The sequence below is a fragment of the Rhinichthys klamathensis genome, unplaced genomic scaffold (genome assembly GCF_029890125.1).
Source record: "Rhinichthys klamathensis goyatoka isolate OS25496 unplaced genomic scaffold, OSU_Roscu_1.1 h1tg000249l_1, whole genome shotgun sequence".
Lineage (NCBI taxonomy): Eukaryota > Metazoa > Chordata > Actinopteri > Cypriniformes > Leuciscidae > Rhinichthys > Rhinichthys klamathensis.
This window is the reverse complement of record NW_026606771.1, coordinates 558,648-576,394: the sequence shown is the minus strand read 5'-3', so window position 1 is coordinate 576,394 and position 17,747 is coordinate 558,648. Positions and strand designations below refer to the sequence as shown.

General features: G+C 39.9%; 2 protein-coding genes and 1 long non-coding RNA gene across 3 annotated transcripts in view; 1 reads left to right on the top strand and 2 right to left on the bottom strand.

The window, feature by feature from the left end:
- The window catches only part of smim7 (small integral membrane protein 7), a 303,536-nt gene that overhangs the window by 198,887 nt on the left and 86,902 nt on the right, over nucleotides 1–17,747 (bottom strand). The window lies entirely within an intron of this gene.
- Nucleotides 4,008–5,546, top strand: LOC130100927 (uncharacterized). Its single transcript, XR_008808936.1, has 5 exons — nucleotides 4,008–4,327; nucleotides 4,405–4,591; nucleotides 4,685–4,806; nucleotides 4,895–5,123; nucleotides 5,405–5,546. It is a non-coding gene; the product is annotated as an uncharacterized LOC130100927 (long non-coding RNA).
- Nucleotides 11,094–17,747, bottom strand: part of si:ch211-253b8.5 (dysbindin) — a 45,649-nt gene continuing 38,995 nt past the window's right edge. The window contains exon 4 of the mRNA XM_056266583.1: nucleotides 11,094–12,175. Coding sequence (XP_056122558.1) covers nucleotides 11,913–12,175 — 263 coding nt within the window. The 3' untranslated portion in view covers nucleotides 11,094–11,912. The remainder of the gene's footprint in view (nucleotides 12,176–17,747) is intronic.

Sequence of the window (17,747 nt, the reverse complement as noted above, 5' to 3'; positions counted from 1 at the left end):
GCCCCATTTACACTGCATGGTTCAAGTGACCAAAATCCGATTTTTTCCTCTCATGTGGCACAGATCATATGACCGGTGAACGTGTAAGCAGGAAAAAAACGCATGGATTCCGATTTTCTCAGATCGGATTCAGGCCTCACTCAAATGTGGTAATAAATCGGATATGATTCGGATACCTGCATTTGCGTGTGCCATGTAATCGGATATTCCCCAGTAAATGCAAGTCGTACGTCATTAAAAAAGTTACGTCAACTCAGGTGGACACCACCAACTGAGATCACATGACTTAGTATAGGCGCGATGGAGGACGAAGGATACACACAGTGGAGCAATGCGGAGGTTTCATGTCTTTTGAGTGTTTGGGGCGAAGAGACAGTGCAGGCAAAAATGCAGGGTTGTTACAGAAATAAATCCATGTTTGAAGACATTTCACGAGATATGGGGAGGCACGGTTGTAAGCGCTCCTGGCTACAGTGCCAACAAGGGCTCTCCTCTTTTTTCTCCGCCGTACGAGACCAATGTTTTGCTGACTTTTCAAAATATTGTGGAAAGCAAAACACTGGATAATTTTATTCGCATCTGCATCCATTGCATTTCGTGCTGTTTTACTTCCTTTTCCGGGTAAGAACGTCTACATTTGGTAGTTTCAGCAGTGTATAGTGTAAATGCAAAAATCGGATACGGGTCACTTTTAAAAGATGATGTAAGCAGTCGTCAAAAAAATCGGATATAGTCAGAAAATCGGATTTGGGCATCAAGACCTGCAGTGTAAATGCAGCCTCTGACTCCGCTGCCTCATTTGGATGATAACTCGACAGGTGAGCGTGAAGATTGGATGTCAAGGATGCGCAAGTAAACCGTTTTTTGCAAATTCGGCAAACTACCGTATCTTTAACTTTACCATCTATCGTGTAGAACCCAAAATATTTCCAGACACTACTTTTTAGATGACTTGGGGTCGTAATTGTCCGCTCAGGCTGGCCGTTCTGTGAGTTATCTTCTATTTTCAAAACAGGGTGGCTATTGGCTATTATTCGCTTGATTTGGTCATGGGCCTACGCTACAATACGTTTAGAGCGCCCGCTACTGATGACAAACAATAAAATAAAAAACAAACAGTCTAATCATAGACTGTAAAAAAATGCGCTACCCTTGGCACTTTAAAAAACGGATCGTTTATTTATAGTTCGATTACGGATATTTCACGTCATGTTCGAATGCACATTCGAATATCGAATAAAAAGTGACAGCCCTAGGACCGACACTGCAGCTATCTAGTTCTGAGGAACTAAATGTTAGTTTCGAAGCAGGAGATACCGAGGACTCGCCACCTCAGTCTCATGCTTTTGAGGAGCTTGTTGAGGTTGTAACGAGAGCGGTCGAAAGATTAAGCATCGATTGGACGGCAGATAAGCAGGAAGTTCGTTCAAGAAGCAAACTAGACGAACGCTTCCTGCCCTCTCGTTCACAAACTTAACGTCAGGGCCTTCCGTTTTTCCTCGATCTCCACACCGAGGTGTCGAGATCGTGGGATAAACCCGTTTCACACTATTCCTCTATCACAAACTATAAATAGCACGGCTATGGGGAGATGCCAAAGATGGTTATCTCTCCCCTGAATCAGCATCTTCCCTTAAAGGGGTGGTTCGGAATTTTGGACATCGGGCCTCATTTACAAGTGAGCCTTAGTGTTATTTATCAGTAGAGACATTTTTTTTAAAAAATCATCCAGTCGTCCCAGTTGCGTAGTTGGCCGGTGCTAGGCTAGCGCGAATCAATGGTACCAGTTTTAGCCTGCCATTAAAACAGTTTTACCCACTCCACAGTACACTAAAAGCACATCAGTTATAACGCCAGACTATCGATGTAAATGTCTGTTGATAGAATAATGTTAGAAATCAAACTACTCAATGTAGTTTGACATATCAAAATATATTTCAATGATCGCATTACATTTACAGGAACTAGTTTCTCAGCAGCGGCGGAATTTTACTTTGCTCCGGGAGTAGTACTGTGCCGGAAAGTAAACACAACAGAATCGCACTACGGTACAGTCGGAACGCCAAGTTAGCTAGTAGTAGCCTCGATTTTGAAACATTCGATCAGAGTTGAAAGAATTGACAAAATGGTTATTCACTGTATTTTTAAAAATTGTACAAAAAAAAAAACAAAGATGGTCAACAAAAAGTTTCCACAGATTTCCAGTAAGAGATCCAGAAAGGAACCAACTGTGGCTTCTTGCTGCTGGCTTGGATAAGGAGACACCGACAGAGACACTACTAAAGGCCCGAATTTGTAGCGATCATTTTAGATCAGACAACTTTGTACAAAGTGATCGAAACGATAAAATGTCACTGAGTTTGAATGCAGTTCCAGCCGTCTTTCCCGATGCACCAACAGCTACAGATGAACAGGTAATAACTTTTGTTAGGCTACTCTAACCTCTAGCTAATGAAGCTAGTCTTTCATAACTGATAGATCGACACTGACAACGTTTGTGGAGATAACGTTACAGTTCAATGCATTGTGGAGAGTGACACTATAGTGTAACTAACGGTATAACGTTAGTTATTTTATGAATTGGTCCAACAGTCTGTCAAACATTGTAGGGCTATTGTCTTTACAATCCACTAAAGTTGTTTATTTGTCTTTATGTAATGTGTAGCAATACATTATATTTAAATATATGTTATTGTTGTTGTTATCTGCAAAGAAAATACAGGAGATGTTCACTGTACCACAGTCCACCCCTAAAAAGGACTCCTCTGGACCAGAATCACACAAGGAGTCAACTCAGTGTTCTGGTGCACTGAAGTTTTTCATCAGCACTCCAAAACAGGCAGCGCCACGGTCTCGGAAACGGCGTTCTTCATCAGGGTTCTATTTTGCCTTCCGTCCTCTCAGACATTTGAGCCAAAGTGAGGTATTTGATTGATTTATAGAATTTTTAGAAGTGTTTCAGTCATATTGTAATCTTTGCCAACAATTGTATTATAATGACGTTCATGTATGTTGTATAGAAGAAACAATAGTTCAGCATTAGTACAAGTAAGAGAGTGAACTCAAATAAATACTAATAGTTGTATGACATGTATGACTTCCATTGCATAGCTTTACATACTTTGTTTACACTGATGACAAGAATTATACGCTTTTATAAAATTACGTTGCAGTATCTTTCAATAATATTTAAAAATTACTATTCTGGATAGTGTTCAAATTAAAAATCAGGATCACAGTTACTTTCAATGGTCACTGTGATTTTGCCAAGTAAGACATGGTCCTGGATCAACATATTTTGTTGATCCTGGATCAACATTCCTGTCCCAAAATGTAGTCCTTACCCAATCCCTACCCCTAAACCTAACCCTACCCATAACTTTTCCCTAAAATCATAGGGTAATGAAAGGTGAATGACACTGATGTGTAAGTACTACACCCTGGTTCTAAGCCTTAACTTGACATAAACGGTAAACTTGTCCCTCAAATCTGATTGGTTGATTGGAAAGTTGATCCAGGATCAACAACGGTGTTGATCCAGGAACATGTGGTACTTGGTGAAATGACGTTCACCTACTTTCAATACAGTCTCTCTTCTTTCAGGCTCACCGACTTTAAATTTTTTTATTTTTTTATTTTGTTGTTTATAAAGGAAAAGAAAGCTACAGCTGAAGATGACAACCCACTGGACCTAAGTATGATATCAGTTGAAGCCCCATCAAGTCACCCAGTTGACTGCTCCTTTGTTCCACTGAGCAGCACCTCTAGCTCCTCCAAGTCTGACATATCCTCGGCAGAAGGAGCCAAGAACTGGTCAGAAAATAAATGGATTGTCAACGAGTCCAAGCTAATGCAGCTCTTCACAACATGCCACCAGTGTGGTATTTTAATTGAAGAGGAATACAAGAAAGTGACCACTGCTGGGACACGTATACACATCAAGTGGAGCTGTTTAAATGGACACACAGGGGAATGGGAGTCATGTCCTCTGCGTGGAATGCCAGAAAACAACCTGCTGTTTGCCTCATCCATCCTGTTCACAGGTTCAACTTATACAGAAATCTTTGATTGGGCTGAGCTACTGAATCTCCAAATTCCAAAGAAGACAACATTTTACTTCCTGCAGTCTACTTACCTCATACCAGTGATTGAGTATGCATACAAAGACCATCACAAAGAGATAATGAGAAAACTACAGACAATTGGTGGTGGGATTTCAATCTGCGGTGATGGTCGTTCTGATTCACCTGGATTTAGTGCCAAGTACACTACATACAGTTTCATGAGTGATGAAACAAAGGAAATCATCATGGTTGAGTTAGTTCAGGTAAAAACCCAGCAATGTATATACTGCTTGTAGTCTCAGTGCATGTGTAAGCATTTATACTGATTGTCATTATAAAGGTAACAGAGGCAACCAGTTCACCAGCCATGGAGATATTGGGATTTCGGAGGTGTCTGGAGCGTTCGCTTCAGGCAGGAGTTGTAGTAGATACCATCACCACAGACCGCTCTCCTTCTATCAGGAAGCTTATGAGAGAGACCTACTGTGACATCCAGCATCAGTTTGACCCATGACATGTTGCCAAAGGTAAGCTTTCTACTAATTGCAATCAGACTATTTTGAAACATCCCCAACCCCCTCCTCTCTCAACCCTTCCCTCATTGTGATTTTATTAATTAGGACTGAAGAAGAAGTTGACTGCGGCTGCTAAAAATAAGAAAAACAATGATCTGCTTCCTTGGATCAAGGCAATTAATAATCACTTTTGGTGGTGTTGTCAGTCATGTGGTGGTGATGCTGAGGTAAGTTGATGAGATGTATTTATTTTTTTCTGTACTAAGCAAAAAGCATTATTTGTTGTGTTGCCCTAAAACGCATATGCTTTGGTAGGAGTTGAAACGTCGCTGGACGTCAATTCTGCATCACATTTGTGGCATCCATCGGTGGGAGGAAGATGGACAGGAGAGGACTTGCTACCACCAAGAACTCACTGAAGATCAGCAGAGAAAAAAGGAATGGCTGCAAACAGACTCTGCTGCATTCAAGGCACTGTCAGACCACGCACTCAACAAGAACCTGTTGAAAGACCTCAAACACATGACTCTCTTCAAACATACAGGTACTGTATGTATGCTGCTACCATGTAGATGATCATTTACACACATTTGATGTGTGTAAATGAAAAAATGTGAAATTTTTTTTAATTAAAAATTATTTTTAGTGCTTTACCTAAAACAACATGCTGATATCCGTTCTTTAGAGAATTGCACAGCTCCCATTGAAAGTTTCTACAAACAATGAAGGCATAAAATAAATGTCTAACGTCTTTTTACAAATTTTCTAAATATCAACATTTTGAATTACATTCACAAGGTACTAACCATCTGATAAAAACTGCAGGAGACCTGGAAGTTTACCACAGTGCAATGCTGAAGTACACTCAGAAGAGGCTACACTTCAGCTACAACTCTATGAAGGCACGTACCCTACTCTCTGTGATGGACCACAACGAGAATGTTGGCCGTCAGCAAGCAAAAACCACTGATGGTAAGTCTACACATAATACATAACTGCAAAACTCTAAGTCATCAGTACTTGATTATGTACCAAGTGCATTGTAAATTTACTAGCCAATCCTTGGTATGTTTATATTGCTGACTGTGCATTACTACCTCTGGGAACTCCAAGATATGATTTGGTCTTTCCGAAACAAACAAAAAGATGGTTTGCCAGGAAGAGATACGAGACAACCTGGCAGACATTCAGGAAGGATCTTGTGGAACGGGTCCTGCAAAGGCGCCAGGATCCTACTGTAAAGTTTGCAGATCCTACTTCTTATATCCAGCAACCAGACACAATATACAAAAACAAAGCCGACACTCCAAGACCGGACAAATATGAAATTATATCACAGCATGTCTCCCGATTTTCAAATACAAGCAGCAAATAAAAGCATAACTGTACCCTATTGTGGTGCAAAATACTGTGCCAGCATTTGTAAAAACACAAGGTCATCATTACACTTCTTTTTATTGAACCATTGATTTTATTGTAATTTAATTACTGTCAACATTACAACAATTTGTCTAAATCCACTCTTAGGTTGTAATTGTTTATATTTCAAAGTAAAATTAAAGAAAGTAACATCAAAATCATATTGTTTCATCTGTAACCACATGTATGTGTATGTATGTGTTATTTCTTTTTGATATAAAGGATTTGATTTATTGAAAAGATGAGGTGCAGTAGCAAATGTTTTCTAGCTGCCTACTGTAGTTATGTGTTCAGAACAATCGCAGAGCATCTTGTGCTTCCCTAAATCCAACATATCGCCCGGTGTCTGAAGGGTATTTATTTCGGATGCTGGTCACTACACAGGATGGAAGAACATGTCGGTAGCCTCTTCCCAGCTGTCTTCCTTTCAACACCCACTCTAGAACAATTCTGTAAGCCACCAATCGGTACTGCTTAAAAAAAAGGGTAAAAAATTAGCTTTTTGGAGCAGTCAACTTTCTTACCAAAGACCAATCATGTACACAAGCCCACATAAAAATAATGGCCAAAATAAATCTAATCAAAATAGAAACAGTTTTGAGGCGCTATATACACATAACAAAAAATACATAAATAAGAACTAGGCAACAATTAATTAAATTTTTTTTGGAATGGACAGCTTACACTTACAACATTGACAACTGTCCGTTGAGTCCAGCAGGTCCGGGTCTTTTTTTCTAAATTTATTTTATCGAAGGAGAAGAATGTTTCGAGTACTCCGCGAGTTAGAAGGGGTGGAAAGTCCGGGTGCTCCGTTATGCACATTGGTCTGTCTCGGGAGGCGCTGTGCCCAGACACATCTAAATCTTGTAAACTAGTGTCTAGCTCCAGTTCTGTTATCTGTGGGATAACTAAGTCCCACTCCCTGCAGCAAAAACACTCATCTTCCGTCGGCATTTGTATTCATTTTCTGCATTGACACCACCAGTCTCCCGATGTTCTGTCCCGGTTTTCTACGGCATCTCCAGGGGCTGCTGTCTCTACAGATTTTTTTTCTCTTTCTGACCTTTTAGCATCCATCTCGATTAGTTCTTCATCTGTGTATTCCGGCTCATACATGTATGGTTCGTTGAATAACACACATTCCTCATCTTCATCGTCTTCAAAGTCCGAAACATTGTCATGGCTTTCAAACGTGGCCATAATTATATGTCTTGTTGCTTTATTCTTGAAATAAACTCTGTTTCTGTAGTGATGACGAGTGTCAGCGGCAGGTAAATACACTTGCGTGATTGTCATGTGGACCGGCTCTCTCGGTTGCCTAGGTAACATATCACTTCGCCGCTGCTGTAGACTATGCTGATAAATACAGGGAACAAAGTATAACTATTGCAATGCGATGAAAGGGTAGTTTGATTTCTAACATTATTCTCTCAACAGACATTTACATCGATAGTCTGGCGTTATAACTGATGTGCTTTTAGTGTACTGTGGAGTGGGTAAAACTGTTTTAATGGCAGGCTAAAACTGGTACCATTGATTCGCGCTAGCCTAGCACCGGCCAACTACGCAACTGGGACGACTGGATGATTTTTTTTTTTAAATGTCTCTACTGATAAATAACACTAAGGCTCACTTGTAAATGAGGCCCGATGTCCAAAATTCCGAACTACCCCTTTAAGGCCCTGGTATTAACCACCAAGCCAGTCAGAACAACATCGGCTTTGGTGGGTAATGCTTATTCAGCTGCTGGTCAGGCTGCAGCATGCCTCCACACTATGATGCTGCTGCAGGCCTATCAGGCTGAATTGTTAGGAGATCTTGATGAGGGCGGGGGAATTGGCCCGAACGCGGTTTGCGAACTGCGTCGGGCCACAGATTTGTCTCTCAGGGCCGTCAAGGAGACAGCTAAAACCATCGGCCGGTCTATGGCAGCCCTGGTGGCCACTGAGAGACATCTCTGGCTTAACTTAAGCAATATTAAAGCTGCAGTCCGGCGTTTTTCCTCTTTGTCGCCATCTCTGTTCGAAATCTGCAATTGCAGTCATTCGTGGAATTATCAACTCTACGTGAGTTGTAGTTCAACACCTTCAACACGGCACAGCGCGAATGAACACAATGTTTGAGGAGAGTGTGAGGCTGTCAGTCACCGCGCCGGTGTGGATAATGGCATTCAGAATCACAGATTATTATTTTTGGAAGTATGACCAACATAATAATTTTCACTGGAAAATGTCATCTAAACTAGTAAGAAACATCCACCTTTGTTCTGGTTCTGACATTGCAGTAAATCGCGCTGATTAAATCTAACAATCGCTTATAAGTTATCATATCACGCAAAACCATGCAAATGATACTTTGTTCTCAAATTGTTAATGTTAACAATATAAGCAAGCATTGCGTGACTACATGTAATGTCCTTCCGATATGTATCTTTGTTTTCGCATGGGCCGGTTGCAGTCTCTTCTTTCTGTAGCCACTCCGAAGTCCGAACGAAGTCTTTTGCATTTTACAACGGGTGAATCTCCAGTTGTCACTGGTGATTGTCGTTTGAACCTTTCTGGATCCGCCATCAAATTGATAAGTTTAATTATATCAAGTGCAGTGAGAAAAGGCTATAAATCTCCACCTCCAACATCCTCACACGCAACATAGCCTACTAGCCGAGACTCCTTCTTTATGTGCACAGATGTGACGTAATGACGCAAAGACCTGCTCGAATCTCCCGCGGAAATCCACCAGTACCACTGGAATTAAAAACTTTATTACAAGCTTACCGCTTTGAATCGAGCTACGGCAAGCAGATAGTGTTGAACACTGGCTGGTTATGTATTTTCTCAAATATGTATTTTGGATCATTTTTAACCCAAAAAAAGCTACGGACTGCAGCCGTAAGACAAAAACTTTTTAATGGATGCATCTCTGTCGCCTTCTGGCCTCTTCGGCAACGCAGTGAATTCGGTTGTTGAGAGGTTTCAGGAGTCAGCCAAACAGGCTTTCCAGAAACTCCTTTCCCGCCGCTCACATGTCTCCGGGGCTGCTGAGTAGGAGCAGCCCCAAACATCAAAAGCCAGCTCCTCACACCGTGCCACACAAAAATGTAGTTCGTTTTACCTTTATTGTCATTGCATGGTATACAACGAAATTTGACATCTCTCATAGAAAACAAACTGTATTCATCCATATTACACATACCAACATATACCATGTTAAAACAATAAAAATAATACAAATTTGAAAGTGTCTTGTGCATGATATTGCAACAATATGGCATACACGTCTGTTCAAAATTATTGAAGCAGCTGTGGGGGGATAGAGGCAGGGTAGAGGGAATTCAGTTCAAAAATGGCCGTTGGATAAAAGCTGTTTCGGAATCTGGAAGTGCGAGACTTTAGCGCTCTGTAGCGTCTTCCAGATGGGAGTAGTGCAAACAGATAATGAAAAGGATGAGTACTGTCCTTAATGATAAACAGAGCATTGCTTCCCGTGCTCCCCCACAAAAAGACTGGGCACAGGGAAAGCGCTCTCAACCGCAGCCTTCGAGGGGTAGACGGATCTGAGGACTGCAGATTCTTTTATTAACATTTGCTTGATTGACACCCCAGTACATTCCTTTGACAATGTGTTTGGACATGACAACAAAGAGCAGTCACATTAGCAGACTGTTCAGGAACATGCTGTCACTCTTTACTAGTACTCCAGCTAGCCTGCCATTCTTACAGGTAAGTGAGCAGTCTTAGATGACTTTAAAACTATTTGGAAATATTTGGCATTCTCTTGCTTTTGTTAATCTTAATTCCACACATTCAGGCAAATGTCTGAGCACTACTATAGACTAGGATGTTGAAAAAATATGCATTCATGGTCTTCATACATTATTGTCATAATGAAAAATCCTTCTAGACACCACTGACTAAATTTGTTACTCATGATCGATAGAACATTTTTATCTAAAGGCTTTGGCCTGAAACATATAATTGTCTGGTTACAGTTTAGAAAGCTACTACATAGCCTTTAGTTTCATAACTGATAATAGTCAATAAGTATTGTGGGACAAATGACTAGACCTACCTTAACATTTAAACCTTTACTGTAACCGTATTATTTAGCTATTTTGATTACTTTACTAATAGACTAAAAGGTAGAATATAACAATAAGACATGAGAAAGTGCGTCCATATCATCCCCACATATACTGATTGGCTCTATCACTCTGTCTCCTCTCCACCAATAAGCTGGTGTGTGGTGGGCGTTCTGGTGTAGTGTGGCTGCAGTCGCATCATCCAGGTGGATGCTGCACATTGGTGGTGGTTGAGGAGTTTCCCCCTTCCATATGGAAAGCGCTTTGAGTAGCCAGAAAAGCGCTATATAAATGTAATCAATTATTATTATTATACTCTTGGCTGCGTTAAAGATATCACAGTGGGGTTAACCTCAGACCTGCATATTTTTCAGTCAGTTTCTTCACTCATATTTGGAAATATGAGAAACAGTTAAATAATAAATAATTAAATACCAATACTCTTTATCTGGCATTTGGCTTTATTTTGATAGCAAAGCATAAGGTGTTGTGGACATCAGAGAGGAAGACATCCTCAGCACATAATCAAAAAAAAAAAAAAAAAAAAAGTTAACCAAGACATTCTTAACCTACACACCCAACAGTTTTAGGTCTCACAAAAACTGTCAAGAATGGATCATATTTCACTCCCAATCAAAAGAAATAAAACAATAATAATATTTTGCTTAAAGAAAATGAAGTCTATCAGTGCGTGTTACATAATGGGTTGTGCATGACATGACTGTGAGTTCATAGTACCCAGGTTAAATTTTGGGTGGTTATGGGTCCATTCACCCTCCTCTCGCCCCAACCTTATTGTTTACTGTCTTGAAAAAGAAAGGCAATCTATTAAAATAAAATTAATGCCTATTAAGATGTTTTGCACTGTGACATTATTTTCATAACAAATAAGCATTTCCTCATTTACAAATTCTCATTAACAATTTATTATACTGTATTAATACTGTTATTTGAACACCATGTTAGTATTTGTTGCATTGCCTTTTATGTTGGTTTAAATAAAAAATAAAAATATTTTTATTGTAATAACAAAAAAATACAGTAATGCATTGATGAGAATCACCATTAAGATTAACACAAATCACAAAAAAAGAGGAAAGAATGGTAAAAAGTAGAGCATGACCTTGGTGCTAACAACGTCAAGATCATGGTTTGATTCCCAGGTAATGCATGAACTGATAAAATGCATATCTTCAATGCTATAGACACTTTGGATAAAAGTGTCTACCAAATGCTAAATGTAAAATAATGCCAAGATACAAAAAACCTTATACAGATAGTTCTACCAAAAATGACAATTATGAAATGATTCCTTATGAAATTATGAAACCAAAAATGAAAAATGTAACATACCTTTTAATGGTATAAATAAGAGGATTAATTTTCTCTATGTTTTGTTTTCTTTTAATATTTGAGGTGAAATGTTTGTGTGAGACTCACCTCAGCAGTTTTAGTCTCTCATTGTTGGCTGTGGGCACCCCTGTTTGCATTTAGTGTCACTACAGATCAGCACCAATCTTTGTAAAAATGAATTGCAAAATATTTGTGGTGTGTATGTGGTGTCAATAAACCTGCAGATATTTTTTCCCCCAAAAGAGCAAATGATACAGTTAAATGATAAGACGCAAATGACAATACAACAATACAGGTCTGTCGAAGTGTGACACTCCCTGTGTGGCGTAATATGAGCCTTGTATGTGTTACATTTCGCAACGTTCATGAAGGTCTTCGGTAGATTGATTTATGGCTAAAACTACTCAACCCAACCCTAAAACAGTCTCAACCTAGACATGTAACTTTTCCCAAACCGTCAGTAATAAATGGCAAGGCAGGTTATAATGAGAGGTCAGAGGGCAGGGACTCTTCATTGTTGCCTGTGGGCACCCCTGTTTGCAACAGGCTATCTTCATGCATGTCTTCATCATCTGATTGGACGACAGGAGTGTTTGATCCGTCCTCATTGGAGGCCTGACTGTCACAGGTGGAGTTTGAAGAAGTTGACAACATACGTGTTTTGATCTCACAAGGGTCAGAAATTCTCAAGGACACGTCATTTCTCCGCAATCCTTCCTCTTTTATGTCAGTGTGACCAAGAGCTGGAGAAGAAAATTATAATTTGTTAACTGGAATTCAATGGAATTTTACAAGATTTTTGCTCAGATCTGAGCCACATGGCTTCAACATACGAGTGACTGTTTCTTTTGACACTTCATTGTTATTTGGTTATCAATAAAAGGGTTTTACTAGAAAGCATTCATTTTTGGTGCTGTAAGTGATCTTTATTTAACAGCACATAGAAAATGTTCTTACCACCTGTGTTCTGAGAAATCACACCTGTCTCTGTGAAAGCCTTAAGCCCTGTTCACACTGACAGTGTTTAAATTGCTGGGATTGTTTAAATTGCCGCCCCCCCACCCCACCCCCCCCCCCCCACCCCACCCTACCCTACCCTACCCAACCCACCCTGTGTAATTGCATTGATCAATTTCTGTGGGACAGGGTTCACACTTAACTGGTTTGACAAAAACAAATCACGTTTGCTAGTGGGTGTTTCAACTCGACTGCAGTATGCAGCTGTATGAGGCAAATCAGTGTCTATACGTCAAGTGCTCACTGCATTACATCACTGTTTTTTTTTTGTTTTTTTTTTGCATATAGTTGATCTTATTTCATTGTTGGTCTCTATCACTAATTTTGCCAGAAATCGTCAGGATCATTCGTATGTCCCCCAGATTTATATGGCACATAATAAACACATGAAAAAGGGTCCTATGTTCCCAGGGCCCTGTGTCCCCCAGTTGTTTTATGGTAAATAAGGAATACAAATGAAAAGGTTCCTATTTTCTATATACAGGGCTGACATCAACACACGTCAACCTGCCAAATGTGGGTGTAACGCAATCATTCCTACTAGCCATTTTGGTGGGTTGAATTTTATATATACACTCACCGGCCACTTTATTAGGTACCCCATGCTAGTAACGGGTTGGACCCCCTTTTGCCTTCAGAACTGCCTCAATTCTTCGTGGCATAGATTCAACAAGGTGCTGGAAGCATTCCTCAGGGAGTTTGGTCCATATTGACATGATGGCATCACACAGTTGCCGCAGATTTGTCGGCTGCACATCCATGATGCGAATCTCCCGTTCCACCACATCCCAAAGATGCTCTATTGGGTTGAGATCTGGTGACTGTGGAGGCCATTTTAGTACAGTGAACTCATTGTCATGTTCAAGAAACCAATTTGAAATGATTAGAGCTTTGTGACATGGTGGAAGTAGCCATCAGAGGATGGGTACATGGTGGCCATAAAGGGATGGACATGGTCAGAAACAATGCTCAGGTAGGCCGTGGCATTTAAACGATGCCCAATTGGCACTAAGGGGCCTAAAGTGTGCCAGGAAAACATCCCCCACACCATTACACCACCACCACCAGCCTGCACAGTGGTAACAAGGCATGATGGTTCCATGTTCTCATTCTGTTTACGCCAAATTCTGACTCTAACATCTGAATGTCTCAACAGAAATCGAGACTCATCAGACCAGGCAACATTTTTCCAGTCTTCAACTGTTCAATTTTGGTGAGCTCTTGCAAATTGTAGCCTCTTTTTCCTATTTGTAGTGGAGATGAGTGGTACCCGGTGGAGTCTTCTGCTGTTGTAGCCCATCCGCCTCAAGGTTGTGCGTGTTGTGGCTTCACAAATGCTTTGCTGCATACCTCGGTTGTAACGAGTGGTTATTTCAGTCACTGTTGCCCTTCTATCAGCTCGAACCAGTCTGGCCATTCTCCTCTGACCTCTGGCATCAACAAGGCATTTCCGCCCACAGAACTGCCGCTCACTGGATGTTTTTTCTTTTTCGGACCATTCTCTGTAAACCCTAGAGATGGTTGTGCGTGAAAATCCCAGTAGATTAGCAGTTTCTGAAATACTCAGACCAGCCCTTCTGGCACCAACAATCATGCCACGTTCAAAGTCACTCAAATCACCTTTCTTCCCCATACTGATGCTCGGTTTGAACTGCAGGAGATTGTCTTGACCATGTCTACATGCCTAAATGCACTGAGTTGCCGCCATGTGATTGGCTGCTTAGAAATTAAGTGTTAACGAGCAGTTGGACAGGTGTACCTAATAAAGTGGCCGGTGAGTGTATATATATATATATATATATATATATAAATGTTTCAGTTGTAGTCTTTTAAAAAGGCATCTGAAATAATAAACAAAATGTAGTGTTGTCAGAAATATAGATTTTTCGATACTGAAATATCTGAAACACTTCCAATACTCATTTCCCTTAGAACAGATACACGATACCAGTTGCCCTTTCTTGTTCTCTCATTTCTCCGACAGCGAGTTGACACACAAACCCGCCTCCCCTTACTCACTTGTTTAATTTGCTCCGGAGGAATATTGTTGGTGTAACGGGGCTTCAATTTCTGCATGGGGTTGCGCATATTGTGCATAATTTTATGCGAGTTTTATGATTTTTTTTGTGATTGTTGCGGGCAAAAATCCTTGATTATGCGGCCCGTTTTCTTAAAAAATGCGATGGAATATCCGGGATATTTATGCATTTTTATGCGATGAAATTGCGGGAACTTGCAAAAACTGCGGTTTGATGAAAAAGAGGAAAAAAAAAGTGATTCCCCCAACACCCTGTTCTCACTAGGCTACTACCTTAATGTAAAGAGTCATTTCTTATTACTTCCTATGATAGGCATAGCCTACTACATCACAGAAAGTGCTGGGAATATTTAAGTTCTCATCTTGTTTTATTTAAGACCTTAATAAAAACATCAAACTTACAAAACATTGATGAGTCAAACAAGTTCTGTAGTTTTCACAAAAGGAATATGCTACAACTTCTGTAAAAATGAATAAATAAAATATAAAAAATAAAGTGTGCTCCTGTTTTACAGCTTTTCGATGATGTTCACGTCCCATAATTACGTCACTTCATAACGTTCCCATGGCAACAGGGGGAAATGGCTGCTCTTGTGTGAAGCAAACGCAACATTTTTCAACTTTCTGCTAAGATATATGTGACTTTTTTGCAACGAAAATGCGAGGATTATGAAATCATGCAAGCTTCGCATATTTTGCATGGAAATCGCCAATTTATGCAGCGAAAGTGCGGCGTATTTGAAAAAATGCGGCCCCCGCATAAATATGCGGACTTTGGCTGATTATGCACTAAATCATGCGATCGCATAATCACATTTTTCTGGAGGGACTGATTACCGCAGATTTTGTGCTCACACCCAAAGTGTGTGTTCTTTTTCGCTGCTTCTTGCACTTAAACAGTCAAATACACACAAAATAATGTCAAAATCCAGGTCTTGGCGAGTATTCAAGTAAACATGCATGTTCTTTCTTAACTGTTTACAATAACTGTGAAACAGTATAATGGGTCTATGTGTCAGGTCTTCAGGTGACATCAGCCTAATATACCTGCTTTGTTACCAAATTATGAGAAAATATATAAAAAAAAAATATATATGGTAGTTTTTCCCCATTGTATCTATGTCAGAATTGTGGCCAGCGTAAAGGCTAAGTGGCTAGTAACTTTGGAAAACGACTAGCCACAGTGGCTGGTGAGCAAAAAAAGTGAATGCCCAGCCCTGCCTATATGTATTAACATTAAATCAGTTAATGAAATATACAATTTTCTGTTTCACAGCATTGCCAAATGGCTTTCAATATAATAGGCCTAGAGTTGAGGATACTAAACAAATGGTTGGAGTGATGGAATCACAAAAGGTTATAGCTTCCTTATGTTAGGGTTAGAAGTTTATTATTAGGGCTGTGGGAAAATGAGTCCTGAACTTTTAAAAGGTTTACTTAATGTGTGTTAACAGACCATTGAACTGGGGAACAGGACCTAGGAACATATTATGTTCATTATGAGTCATATACATCTGGGGAACATAAGACCCTGTGATAGGTATGCTTCCAAAATCGTCAACTCTCATGGAACATGAGGTTGCTTTGTTGTTGGCATGCTACTTTGAATATAGCACAAACCCTGTGTAATTGCATTGATCAATGAAATTGTCTGTGGGACAGGGTTCACACTTAACTGGTTTGACAAAAACAAATCATGTTTGCTAGTGGGTGTTTTAACTCGACTGCAGTATGCAGCTGTATGAGGCAAATCATTGTCTATACTTCAGTGCTCACTGCATTGCGCATATTGTGCATAATTTTATTCATTACCGCAGATTTTGTGCTCACACCCAAAGTGTGCGTTTTTTTCGCTGCTTATTGCACTTAAACAGTCAAATACACACACAAAAAAAAAGTTAAAATCTGACATTTCTCATTGAAAATGAGGTTGCTTTGTTGCTGGCATGCTACTCTGAATATATCAAACGTTTGCTATATTTGTTGTGTCACAACCTGGGTTCAATATCTAACACACACTCACAGCAATTTCTAACTATTTTACGTTTTGAGGATTTGGTTGCTAATTCGGATAAATTTGTACTAATTCATTTGTACGTTTTCATACAATCTGCTTATGGTTTACAAGCTGTGTAGGTGTTGACCTTTATGCTTATTGTCTAACAATTGTATGTTTCCATGTGAATTACATCATACAAATTAATTTTGAAATCACCACCTCCTTAAATTGTCAAGTTTTCCCATGAGAATAGGTTGGCAAATTATATTAGTCCACAATGCCACTCCATATTAGCCTGGCTAACGTCAGACCCAAGTCTCATTTTGAGACTTGGGTCGGGAACCACATGTTCATTTTCTCGTATTTGAGGTGTGGTTTACGAATGCCCAGAGCCGTTTATTGGGTGCTACGAATGTCTATCAAATGCGCCTGTACGTAGCTCATAGCCAATCGTTTCAATTATACCAGATGACGTATGTAGAGCGACAGAAATTAGACGAGGAAGAAGACGATGGGTCAGAGATTTATGTGTACACGATGACGTGTATCTAACGGCCGTTTCACACCGCATGAGCTGCGCTTATTTTTTTCGGCGTACATGTTAACCAATGCGTGCATTCACACCGGGAGCAGGAACAGCACGTGAGCGTCGAGCAGGAGCGGCGCGTGAGCAGCAGTGAAGCGGGGATTTCGGCGTTGAATCTGTTTTTGCTACTCTGCTCACGCTCAACTAAAGTGAAAACTCACACTTTTGATGGACAAAAATAAATATGATTTCACACAAAAAGTGCCCAAAATGCACAGAATAAGCATGTCTAGTGAGTTTTAGCAAATAAAAGAAAATAAAGACTCAAAAATATTTATAGAAGATTTAGGCTACCCGGTAAAAACTTGTTTTTAGTTATTCAGTTTGGGTGAAAGTTGTGTATTATATAAAAAAAAACTAAAGTAAACTAGCCAGAAAATATTATATATAAACGTTCTTTTAGTTTATGTAACACACAGACAGCTATAGGCTAGCACAACCCAAATCAAACCCGAGTGTGTGGTTTATTTGCTTGTTTTGTTTTTTATCCGCGGAGTTGCAGTCTTGTAAACACATCGAAAGTATGACTGAAACTAATAGATTGGAGCCATTTTCTGGGTTGTTTTGTAGTTTAACATTTATATCCGAATGTTGTCTATCAACATTCGCGTCTGCTGCCATGTTGGATCCATGTCTAAACAAACTGCTTCGGTGTGTTGAATAGACGCGTCATCG